Here is a 12540-nt window from a genome sequence, read left to right as displayed (position 1 = left end):
AATTAATATGTTATAATAAGGGTAATATAGGAATAATAAAGTTATAACTCATTATGTTCCGTTCCTTATCCAAACAGTTGAGTGGTAACTTTGTTCCGTTTCATCACAAAATATCCAAACAGGAGAATGAGATTTTTGCTCCATTCCGTTCCGCTCCATTCCATTCCATTATATTTCGTTCCGCTCCGCTCCATTATGTACCATCAATCCAAACATAGCCTTAAGCAAACTTGAGAGAACTTAGGAATCTGTATCTCAATTTTTGGTTTTCTAAGGTATCCACAGTCAGCAGCTGTGAAACTATTCCTCATAAAATTCGAAGTTCCCATTAAGTGAATGAGTCCATGACAAAAAATCATTCTCTATAGGCAACCCTAAAAAATATACTAGATTCTTAAAGATCCCTATATGGATCTCACTTTGAATCTAGATACCTAAACTTTCCCAAACCATAATAATTAGTTAATAACCCTTTCCGGCCGGGTCGGTTCAAATTAACGCAATTCGCCTGATTATGTGTTCCGCAAGAAAATTGGAAAAATTGAAGATTTCTATGGTTCAGCTTCGCCGTCGTCACCAGTCACTACAGTAAATCTTAAATAATGGTGGCGGTCTCAACTCCGTGTCAAAGTAGCTTCTTGTTGTTGTGACTCCTCTCAGTTCCACGCTTCCTTCGCCGCCTCGCCTCTCAGAACCACGCTTGCTTTCGTCGATTACGATGCTATTTTCTCGGATATCGAGAAACCTCAGAGGCAGCTTCAACAGTTGTCGGTGGTTCCTGTCTGTTGGAGACCAGAACCACCGTTTTCTCTTCTCGCATAATGTTCAATCGCATACAGACTCTACTCAACAGGTTCTGGTTCCTTTCCCTTGTACTGCGATCTGAAGTCTCAGAACTTTATGATTATTTTTGCTTCCAATTGGAACTGTTTCATCAATGTGTTATATGGGATCATTGGTTTGTGAATTCTATTAATAAGCTTGATTATAGGGCCTGCTGCCTTGAATTTTTTTGACTTATGAGTGATTTAGTTCTGAGTTTTAGTACTGGTTTCTGTTACTTGTGGTATTTTCTTTCAATAAAATAGTGACTTATAACGAATCAATAGGGGAGCACTTGTAATTTGGTGATTCGGGTTGCTGCAATATTTGAATGTTTGTATGAAACTGTTGATGTGGGGAATTATGATTGGTGCGATGACATAAGGGTCACTAAGCCGCCATATGCTTGTCTTTGAAGTATTTATGTTTAAATATTTAGTAATATAGTTTATGAGAGATGACAAATAATTCTTGGTGAATGATTTCTTAGAGGATCTCTTTGGTAGGTCTTGAATTGAGAGTTGAGACAGGCCTAATTCAACCCCAAAAGCAAGCTCATAAGGTGAGGGTCGACAAAGTCTTTTTAAGCTCTACTTTGGCCGTCTCTCTCGTGGATGTGAGATCTCATTATACCCCTCATGCTCAAAAGTGGACATCGGGATATATGTCTTTTTTTATTGCGCTGGAAATTCGCAAGACCAGGTTGATTCTGCTGGGAAAGTTGACTGTAAGGTAAATTGCATTGGAAAATCTGCAGATCGAGGTAGATTGCTTGGGAATCAGCAGGCTCAGGTTGATTTTTAGACCACGGTGGGGGGTCCTAAATTGGATCTAGGATAGACTCTAATACCATGTCATTACCTGCAAAGCTTAAGTGGGTGAAGACATATGTTTTATATTATATTTCAAACACCCCCTTAGGAAAGAACACATTTTCCTTAGTTTGTTGGCCAGTGATAGGTACCAATAGTTAGTGGTTTAATTAGTTAGTTGATAGAGTTAGTTGTAAGTGTGAGAGTTAGAGGTTATCTTCGGGATCATTTGTAATTGGAAATTAGGGAGAGGTGCTGTGACTCTCGCATTACTGAGCAACAAAATTGTAGTTTCATTTGTTATTTATAAATAACATCGGTTCTTTTCTTCTTCTGCATTGGTTGGTTCTTATCAAGTGGTATCAAAGCTCTATCCTAGAGTGAGGGGGTACCAGAAGAACACTCATAGATTGCAAGAAAATGGAAGAAAAGTTGAGGAAGTTGGAAGTGTGGAAGAGAGAGTAGAAGGCTGGGGAGGAGGGAGAGATAGAGAGAGAGAGAAGCAAGATTCAAGAAACGGAAGAAGGGGTGGAGAAGCTGGCTAGGATATTTGGTGTCTGACAAAATCAAAAAGAGAGGGAGAAGAGTTCAGTCATGGTGGGTGAAGGGCATACAAAAGGACAAGAGCCACATATAGGGGCTGAGAAGAACTTAGGTTCGAAGGGGGACAAAATTGGTCTTGTAGACAAGAAAAATGGTGAAAGTAATGAGTCGAGTCCTGAGTAAAAAATCTTGGAGCTGGAAGGAAGATCAGAAATCAGAAGCAAAAGGGAAGTCTTGAAGACCAAGAACCATGCTAGTAGAGATAGTATTGGAGAGAGACGATGCAAGGCAGGTCATTGGAACAGTACGATGAAGTCATGATGGACAAAGCAGCAACCCTTGAAGCATGGGGGAGAGGGAGTAAATTGTTGTAGAGGTTCTGGTATGGAGAATCGCACCACCCAAATGAACAACCTTCAATGGGAGAAGAAAAGAAAGGTGAAGTTGGTGGGGTATTTCAGGGTGCCTCTTCGCTCCAGAATGTTGATGTAATCCTTGAAGCATAAGAATAAAGAGAAGAGAGAGGCTGAGATTGCTGGTCAAGCGCCCACTGCCTAAATCGCTGTATTGGGCTGCGAGGGAATTGTGTTCGTATTAAACCATAGTTATAGTTACTATAGTGACACTAACAGAGCTCAGGGTAAAGAGGGATGCAGCCTTGCTACTCTAGAACCACGAGGTGGTCCATAAGCTGACAACAGCACTTAAGGGAACGAAGTCAATAGCAAAGACGAATGCAGCGATAAGTGTCGTCTTGCAATGACAAAAATGTTGAATGTCGTCAAACAAGGTGACCAAGCGGCCACCGCCAAAACCGCTAAACTACAGCTCATCCATGGAGGAAGATGGGATGCAATCATGCAAATAGTCACAATGTTGTGGGTGTCAGCATCGTCACAACTACCGGCCAACGAGGCTTGTCAAGTGGTTGGCGTGCCTTTGTTGGCCGTGACGAAGGTGGAGTTGGTCAAACGTTCATCGCCAGCCAACACCAGTTATTGGTGCGGTGGTAGCTGGCTCTTCACGATGTAGTCATGTAGTAGGTAGGTGTCCATAAGAAACAAAGCGAAGAAGGCACAACAGGATTGGAATAATAGAGTTTGGATCAATCTGTTGACTGCATGGCCCAAGCCCAAAACCCTAAACTAATGGAATGGGTCTCTATGCTGCCAACTATCGAGTCCAGGTAGGAAGGTTAAATTTCTTCAGCAAGCTTGGTTATAGACAATGGTGAGGACATCTGCTAGTAACAAGGTGGTCTCCTTGACAGTGAAATTGCACATCTGGAAAGGAAGTTTTGTGATTTTCCCTATTTTGAACTTTTGAAAGAATTGTCCATTTCTTAAGCTTTACTTTACGTTGAGGACAAGGTTTATACAGACGGAGTATAGATAGGTACCCATAATTAGTAGTTTAATTAGTTGTGGGAGTTTTAGTTAGTTAGAGAGTGGAGACGGAGAGAGTTAGAGGGGAATAGCATCTTTGTGATCATTTGTAATTAGGAATTAGGGAGAGGTGCTAAGACTTTCAAATTACTCAACAACCAAATTGTAGTTTCATTTGATATTCTTGAATAACATCAGTTCTGTTCTTCTTCTACATTGGCTTGGTTCTTATCAGCCAGCCATGGTGCAAGCTTCATCACTCACCTAATTGGCTCTTGCTTGAACCATGCATAGTCTCACCTACCTTGTGCTTTAAGATCAATGGCCAGATTGCTTGATCATCGAGGCTCTGATACCATCTAGACTTTGCTTATTCAACCCCAAAATCTAGCTCATGAGTTGGGAATCGCCCAAGCCTTTATTAACTTTGCTTAGGCCATATCATTAGTCGATGTGAGATCTCAGATAGTAGATTTACAAGGTTTTAATTGCTGAAAATTGCAGACAAATGCAGCGGATGTAGCCACAATTTTAGTCGCAGAGACCTCCAAACAATGATATTGCGACCCCAATCACGGTTGCAGACCCTGGTTTAAAACCTTGAAGGTTTAGATGCACTTGAGTTCTGTATTGTATTAATGGCTTAGTTTTGATAATGATTTACTTCTATGGCTGGTTTCTTACTTTGTTTTTCTATTAGTTTGTTTGAAAAGAATTTCTTTTTCCTCCTTCTGTCTTTTTGTTTCGCACTCTTCTTTCGATCTCGTAAAATCATCTTTTATCTAAAGAAAAATGTTTGGCAACACTGTATTTTACTTGTACATGATTCTTATGTGATGCAGGTTATCAGGAGTTTAATTTTTTCGAAGGGCTTTCCAGCATTGTATAGTAGTAGACATCAAATCCATCACCAAAGCAGCCCCATAGTTGAGGTTAATTTCTTTGTGTTCTTTCTTCGCTTCTTCTCTTTCTTCTATGCACTGGTCAAAATCCCCATTTTCTAAGGAATCGGTGTTGTCAATCTTAGCTGCTTGGGTAGCGGCCGATCTAAAAAATACTGTAGTTGTATAGCACATGGCAGAATGACCACTGCTGAATTTTTTTATACAATTATATAATTTATACTATATACTTATACCAATGCTAAAAAATTATAAAAAAATACACAAAATTCAAGACATTCATTAATAACAATTTCATAAATCTCTTAAACAAAACATACAAGCTAATCGAGCATTTCCATCCCTGGTTGCTTATATGGATTGCTTAGCTCTATTCCAGTGGGATATAAGCAACTGATGTAAATTTTGCTCCAACCGACTTCTTATTTTACTTTTGGTTGGGTCCTACAAATACCCTATACAGTTATATTTTTATTTCCACCTAATTTTGGTTTAAATTTAAATATTAATAAATTGAATAAAATCATGTTATGCAATTACCATCCACTGCACCCCTAATACTAATTTACATTAACTAGATAATTGTTTCTTTAAAAAAAAAGTTAATTGTTTGATTCATTAATTAATTAGTTAGTTATGATTATCTATTTTATACCTTTTATTATTTAGGAAACCAGAAGAGAGAAAAAACAATCAAAAAGGCCATCACGTTGGACACGAGTCACTCTCGGCCAACTTCTTCATTTTCCTTATTACATTTTAAACAGAAGTGGTTTAAAGTCCTGGTTTTGTTTCCTCTGTTGTAAAGTCCTGGTTTATTCCATAAATCTTGTTTCGTCTTTTGTAAACCGATAAATTTTGTGACTTTATGCAACAAGCAATGACACGTCATTTTGCTCCAATGGACTGAAAATAAGCAACCGTTCTTAACACAAGCAACCGGTGCAAGCAATGCTTTAAAAGCATCCACAATGCAGGTTGCATAGCTCATTGCTTAGCCATTAGCAACATTGCTAAATATTTTTCCCATTCGAGCATGTATTTGTAGAAAGTTGGTTGCTTAAAAATAAGCAATGGTTCCATAAGCAACAGTTGCTTACAATGTTTTGTGATTAAAATACTATTCATTCTCTTTCCTTCATCAACACTCCATTATATCTTCTGTGGGACCCAACAAAAAAAAAAGAAATCAACATTGGAGTCAAAACGGCATGAGTTGCTTAAATCCTGTGACATTTGGGCCCACAAAAATAGTGTCAAGCAACCCTAATAAGAAACTACCAGTTGGATGTTCTAAGGCTTAATCTAAACTGCCTACAAATATGAAATTTAAAAAAAAAAAATCCTAAATTGGAATCATCAATCATCCTCTTCTAGATCCAAGTCTTCCTCTCTATCAATTTCGCTATTCAAACCATACCTTTTTCAGTATGTTTCTGAAGCAAAAACCCTAAAATACACCTAAAAACCCTAACGTTAACTTTTTGAGGGCATCTATGAGTTTTTGTCACTCCTACTGAATAGCGGCCAAATAGTGTCTTGATTTTTTTTTGTAAGCAAATAGCGTCTTGATGACTACTATCTCTGCCACTAGGCCATTACACCTAAACTGTAACGCTACACAGCAATCAGGAGCAGAAAAGGGCCGCTATGGTGCTATAGCGCGCTGTTGGCAACCCTGTCAGGAACAACTTGAAATGCTTGTTTTTTACAACGACAGATATATTTGATAAAATATCAATAATTGAATCAGAAGGTTCACATTTGCATGGTTCAATTATTTATTCATACCTACTTCACTATGATACATGTATTGTTCTCAGGATGAACATGATCCATTTTCACTGGTTGCTGATGAGTTATCAATTCTTGGTAACAAGCTGCGAGAAATGGTAGTTGCTGAGGTATCAGACTGTTCTTCGTTTACTTTCTAATGTATGCATGGAGCCAATTTTCTAATAAGAGCTCTGATTCATTTGCTGCATAGAAATCAGGTACTCATTGTGAAAATTGGGTATATGTGACAGGTTCCTAAGCTTGCCTCAGCTGCTGAATACTTCTTCAAAATGGGGGTAGAAGGAAAAAGATTTCGTCCTACAGTAAGCACATTCACAATTATATGCAGACAACTTTTATGCTTTGCAAGAAATGTTTGCTCTAGTCTGGTTTGACATTTGCATATTCATCATTATAGGATGAACTAAACTACTATTAAATGTATGCTTGGAATGTTGTAAATTTATTCACCATCACATCCCTTTCAAGTTGCCCTTAAGGATTTTACAAGTAGGTTAATGCATTTCAAGCTTCCAACACATAGCCTCTGCTCTCTTTCACATGCTCAGGTTTACACAATTGACAATTCTCTAAAATATGATTATTGACACATATCGTTAGGTTGGCACAAACAAAGGGATACTAGTAACTTGGAATGGACAAGGATGCTTTTAACAATAGCTACAAAGCTAACTTTTCTTTTTTGTTATGGTACTTCTGCCATCATGATGCCTTCCTTCCATTTTTAATTTTTCACTTTGTAATGCTATTTATCTCTGGTAGCTTAACTGTTTCTCCATCTATCTACCTATGAGTGTGCGTAAAGAACTAAAGATATAATGTAATAGAATATATATTTTTTGAGTTTACTCATGTAATATTGATGATTTGTATAGCTTTATTATTTCACACAGGATTTGGGTCATTGGATGGATGTTTTTGCAGGTTTTATTGTTAATGTCTACTGCATTAAATCTGCCAATACCCAAAGAACCTCCTCCTATTGAGCTAGGAGGTACTATGACAACCGACCTACGTTCAAGACAACAACGCATAGCTGAAATAACAGAGATGATCCACGTCAGTCAATTTAAATACTGCTGATAATATATTGTCTGCAGAATATGTTTGAATTAAATTTTATTTTATGGAACTCAATAAGGTGGTTTCTTATGTTTGTTCACAATTTCCCCTCGGATCTCTTTTTTTTTTCTTTTTTTTCTTAATAGACAATGAAATAATCATTTTCAGGACTTTTTTTTCTTTTAGATTAGCTCATTCTGCCTCTCTTGTTTGAAAGATTTGCTACTTGTATAAGTCATTATTATATACAGTGAAATTCCCAATGATAATTCTGAAGTACCTCTTTTGTATGGACTTAGAATCTTTTCTCCATTCTTACAAAATAGTGTTGGCACAATTTTGTCCCAGGTGGCAAGCCTTCTTCATGATGATGTACTGGATGATGCAGATACTAGACGTGGCATTGGTTCACTAAATTTTGTAATGGGCAATAAGGTATGTGTATCAAGTTGTGTTCCTTCCATGATATTTTCTACTTGTGTATACTGTCATATTGTGGTCGGTGTAGCTTGCTTTAGTCTTTTTTCTTTTTGTGGCTGCTGTGTTTGATGCAGTTGGCAGTATTGGCTGGGGATTTTTTGCTTTCGCGGGCTTGTGTCGCTCTGGCCTCTTTAAAGAACACAGAGGTACAATAAATGGGTAATATGTTGTATATGTATGTAAAACTGTAAAGAGCTATGATACATCTAAGGTCTTTCATGGTGATCATAATTAAGTATATTTCATCTCCCTAAGGACTGTGTCTCTGTAGGTTGTATCTTTATTGGCAAAAGTTGTAGAGCATCTTGTAACAGGGGAGACCATGCAAATGACTACAACATCTGATCAACGCTGTAGGTATGCTTCTGAGCCTGTTTCTGTCACATTTATAGCATATATGCATTTTCTTTTCCTAGGAAGATGACTTTTAAGTTTTATCTCACAATTATAACTATCACTAATTCATGGTTTCTCCATAAAATTCCTAGATTTCCGTTGACTTTACGAAGTAATTGTCAGTCTTGACCTTTAATTATGCATTTACTTATAGAGACATATAGGAACCTATTGTTTGTTTAATTTCTAACAATTGTTTATATTTTCAGCATGGAATATTATATGGAAAAGACATACTACAAGACTGCATCATTAATATCAAATAGTTGCAAGGCATTAGCCATCCTTGCGGGGCAAACAGCAGAAGTTGCAATGCTTGCGTTTGAATATGGAAAAAATCTGGTTTGTATATTTGTTAACAGTTTTAAGTATGATGTTTTCTGTTATAAATAGTGTGTTTAGTGATTAATATTAGATGCTTTGCATAAAGAAAATCAATGAGACCAAGTGTTTTGGTAATATGTGCACATTTATCTGGCAACATTTTAGTTGATAACTTTCTACCTGTCTGTGCAAGTTATCTATGTTTCTGTTTTTGAGATTTTCTTGATGGCATAATTTAATTACCTCTCCGCTGTTTTGCAGGGTTTGGCGTTTCAATTAATAGATGATGTGCTTGATTTCACAGGCACATCAGCTTCCCTTGGAAAGGGTTCTTTATCTGACATTCGACATGTAATTTCTTAATTTATTCTGATTCTAAATTTCAGTTGTTCCTGATTTGGACTTTTCAGTAATAGTACAGAATATTTTGATGAAAGCCTATGAATCCTGGATGCTCATGTTAGTAAAGAGTGATACATTCCCTGTCAGTAGAGCCATAATTCTTCATTTTTCTATCTCTATGTTTATGTGGTGCTTATATGCTTTTTTATGGACATTACCTGTGGCTAGGTTTTAATGGAAAAACATATCTCTATCATTAAACATGTATTAAACTAATTTAAAAAAAAAACGTGTATTAAACTAGAACAAAATTAAATTTTATCACAAACTAAACGAGAAAAATTATTAATGACAAGCACAGTACTTGCCATCTCTTTGACATGAAACTTTGTCATTAATAACTAAATAAATGTGAAGTACATTCTGCTTTTTCTTGACCGTTTCTTACAGCATTTTGAAATTAATTTTGGCATTGATATTAAACTCTATGCTAAAAACCTTTTTGGGTTGATATCATTTAAAACTTTTGTTTTTAATCTGGTTTTCCTTTCCTGTTATTTTCCATACTAATCTATGACCTGGTGTTTGTCAAAAAATCATTGCAGGGAATTGTTACTGCTCCAATATTGTTTGCGATGGAGGAGTTCCCTCAGTTGCGTGCAATTGTTGAGGACGGCTTTGAAAACCCTGAGAATGTTGATCTTGTAAGCTAATACTTGTTGCTTGGCTTCATTTATCCTGCATAATTAGTTCCTATGCTGCTTAACAAAATCAATAACTACTTGAAGACTTTTGGCTTTAGTGAATCTGCCACTAAAGATGTTACAACTGGTTTCCGTTAATTCATTCGTTTGCTTATTAAGATTCTAGGTCGATAAGATCATTCACAAGGTATTAGGGCCTCTCTGATAAAGTAGTTCACAATAAAGTCCCATTATTTTCTTACTGTTATAATTAAAATTTCAGTTAGTGAGGCTTCTCCCCTGCTTATTTTGAAGTTGTTAAGGTTTGAAGCTTTACTCAACAAAAATGCTGCATTTACGTTTTTAATGGGCTAGATAACAAAAAAGTAACAGAAAACTAAAAATTTCCAATATTCACGTGGCTCTCCAATATCTCTTATTTGCTTGGCCTCTAGAATAATTGCAAGTTTCCACCTATCAAAATAAATTCAGATATTTTTCCTGAGCAGCTTAACTTCGGTGTCAAGCTGTATAACATGATCTGTTTCAGCTGATTATATATGTATTGAGTTATATACATTATATATGTAATCTATGCGTGTGTGGAGTAACTTGATCCGTCCTCATATATTGAGTTTTAATTTATACCAAAAACACATCAAGTTAAGGAATGAGGATAACAGGATGTTTCCAGGTGCATCACATGACTACGATTGAACTAAATTCTAGTGGTCCTTTTTATTAAGCATGTTGTAACACAAAACCCACATCAACAAGCTTATTTGGCTGATTAAATATTTTTGTATTTGTGTGTGTAGGCTCTCGAGTATCTTGGAAAAAGTCGCGGTATTCAGAGGACAAAGGAGCTAGCCATGAAGCATGCTAACCTTGCGGCAGCAGCAATTGATTCATTACCTGAGAGTGATGATGAGGAAGTAAGAAGGTCAAGGAAAGCACTAATAGATCTCACTCACATAGTCATTACAAGAACAAAATGAAAGGAAACAATTTTCTTTTTCTTTTTTTGTTTTGTTTTGTTTTACTCCATTTGTGTTGGTAGCAAAGGGAAGCTCTCTCGCAGTAATCTTTTTTTCTTTCTTTTTTGAAAGTCTCTGACTTTAATCAATAGCTAAAAATTGTTTTGTTGTCATTCTTCAATTCATCTATTATCCTTCCCCGAAGCCAAAGATATGTGGGGGAAATAAGTTCTTTGTAGTATTAACGTTATCGTCCTTTATTAAATGTTTTTACTTCCTTTATTATTTTATATGAAATGTTTTCATTGAATTTCAGTTGTTAAGCCTAATGTCTTGGTACCTAGTCACTTCAATTGAAGAATTAAGCTTCTATGTTCAGGTCAACCCAACAAGTTTCCACCCTTATATCTAAGCGGGTAGTAAACAAATCAATCTAATCCATGGTCCCTTAATCTTTACCAACTACCGTTATGCAAGAAGAAAACTAAACACGTGCATGCATTCAAGAGGGAATTTAAACAGAGAAAAGATACATAGAAAGAGAATTTTATTCATATAAGAAACTCAGAAGTTCAAACCATAATTAGAACTAAGGTTCACTTCACCCAAAGTACAAAGATAAACTAGCCAAGTATGGCTAAACAAGACATAATCAAAAGTAAAAGAAGTAAAACCTGGAACATTAACACTAGAGAACCTCTCACAAACTCTAAAAACCAATCCTCAAAGACTAAGTTCAGAAACTATGGATACAAACTCAATTGACAAAGTTCTTTATTTATAATAAACAACAATGAGGTCTAGCGCTCGTGCCCCAGCTTTCCCAACGCCTATGCCCTGGTAAAAGGCAAGAAAATCACGTGAGTGACAGATTGCCAACGCACGTGCCCTGGATACCCCAACCCCTTTTCTACCACCATCACCATCGCCTCCCTTCCATTCAAACCACATCTGTCAACGAACCTTGCGGCCACCTTCTCCAACAAGCGCCCCATAATCGCGATACCTGTGACTTCATAGAGAAGAAAAGAAAAGAGAGGCCGAAATCAGAATTTGCATAAGAAATTTCAAAAACGGAGAAGAAAAGAGAGACTGTAATCCCTAGATACCTAGTAGAGGGCGTGCAAAATTCCTGATGGAAGTGAAGAGAAAAGAGACTGAAATCAATCCCTAGATAACGTGACAAGAAGAGGAGAGCAATGTTAAGGTTGGGTGTTGGGGTTTTGAGACAACACAGCGAAGAAGTTCTAGTGTTTTAGGAAAACAAGAAAACAAAATCTCCCTCAAAATTTTAGCGCTAATTTTTCATTCCTTAAAAAAAGGTTTGTATATAACTTTTTTTTTTAAAAAAATGAATTGTCACCTAAATTATGTTAAAAGAACGGTTCACAATATGTTGCTTAATTATTAATATTTAATAAAGCTATATTTCATAACTGTACCTCTAGTTTTAAGATCAATTTTAAAGTTGTAGACTTAAGATCTAATTATAAGTAAAATCGTCGCCTCTAAGCGCTTGTAAGAAAAAATTTTAAATTGTTGACAAAATAAATATCAACCTTTGTACAACAGTTGTCTATTTTATGTTTTAAGAACATTTAAGAAATCATTGACAGTGGATGGTGGAAGGCGCTTGGAGGAAATATTGAGAGGATCACGATGAGTTTATCAGGTTTCTTCAACCAGATTTGCTCGATGAGGGTCATGGATTGCTTAATGCTGGTTGGCGAGTTCCCTCTAATGGTTTCCTGAAGATAAATGTTGACGGTAGCTATCGGGATGCAGATAGTGTTATGGGCGGTGGTGGGTTTCTTCCCTCTTCCACTAGTACTTGGGTGGGTGGCTTCATGTTGCAGGCTAGGGATGGAAATCCGCTCATGGCAGAGGCTTCAGCCATGCGCGCGGGCCTGTTATTCTCGTGGGACAACGACGTTCGACGGCTTATATGCGAGTCAGATTGTCTTGAGTTGGTTAAGATGGTGACTGATCATGTTCGTGCTCAGGTGCTAATCCAT

The 12540-nt window shown here is 36.8% G+C and overlaps 1 protein-coding gene and 1 long non-coding RNA gene across 3 annotated transcripts; one reads left to right on the top strand and one right to left on the bottom strand.

Moving 5' to 3' along the window:
• The first annotated feature begins 458 nt into the window (after positions 1 to 458).
• LOC130710723 (solanesyl diphosphate synthase 3, chloroplastic/mitochondrial-like) lies at positions 459 to 10822 on the top strand. 2 transcript variants are annotated; one of them, XM_057560075.1, is made up of 12 exons: positions 459 to 853; positions 4405 to 4494; positions 6288 to 6368; positions 6492 to 6563; positions 7186 to 7320; positions 7672 to 7758; positions 7878 to 7949; positions 8075 to 8160; positions 8409 to 8541; positions 8785 to 8874; positions 9471 to 9569; positions 10367 to 10822. In XM_057560075.1, exons 1-12 carry the CDS (start codon positions 719 to 721, stop codon positions 10544 to 10546), a joined length of 1260 nt encoding a protein of 419 aa, XP_057416058.1. In that variant the 5' UTR covers positions 459 to 718; the 3' UTR covers positions 10547 to 10822. The 2 variants fall into 2 exon arrangements, with proteins under 2 accessions (XP_057416058.1, XP_057416059.1); XM_057560076.1 differs by lacking the exon at positions 459 to 853 and adding an exon at positions 1152 to 4168.
• Positions 10823 to 11055: 233 nt separating this feature from the next.
• On the bottom strand, positions 11056 to 11885 carry LOC130710724 (uncharacterized). The gene is made up of 2 exons (XR_009010463.1): positions 11635 to 11885; positions 11056 to 11537 (listed from the first exon to the last, which is right to left on the bottom strand). It is a non-coding gene; the product is annotated as an uncharacterized LOC130710724 (long non-coding RNA).
• Positions 11886 to 12540: the final 655 nt, after the last annotated feature.

The sequence above is a fragment of the Lotus japonicus genome, chromosome 4 (assembly GCF_012489685.1).
Source record: "Lotus japonicus ecotype B-129 chromosome 4, LjGifu_v1.2".
In the NCBI taxonomy this organism is placed as follows: domain Eukaryota; kingdom Viridiplantae; phylum Streptophyta; class Magnoliopsida; order Fabales; family Fabaceae; genus Lotus; species Lotus japonicus.
Note: the sequence above shows the minus strand (reverse complement) of the source record. Positions and strands in the feature narration are given on the sequence as shown.

What these genes read in the sequence shown, in the direction of transcription:
- LOC130710723 (XM_057560075.1), top strand. Translation starts at nt 719, where the DNA reads ATGCTATTTTCTCGGATATCGAGAAACCTCAGAGGCAGCTTCAACAGT. An exon ending in CTTTATCTGACATTCGACAT is followed by an intron (nt 8,875 to 9,470) that starts GTAATTTCTTAA and finishes AAATCATTGCAG; the next exon opens with GGAATTGTTACTGCTCCAAT. An exon ending in ACCCTGAGAATGTTGATCTT is followed by an intron (nt 9,570 to 10,366) that starts GTAAGCTAATAC and finishes TTGTGTGTGTAG; the next exon opens with GCTCTCGAGTATCTTGGAAA.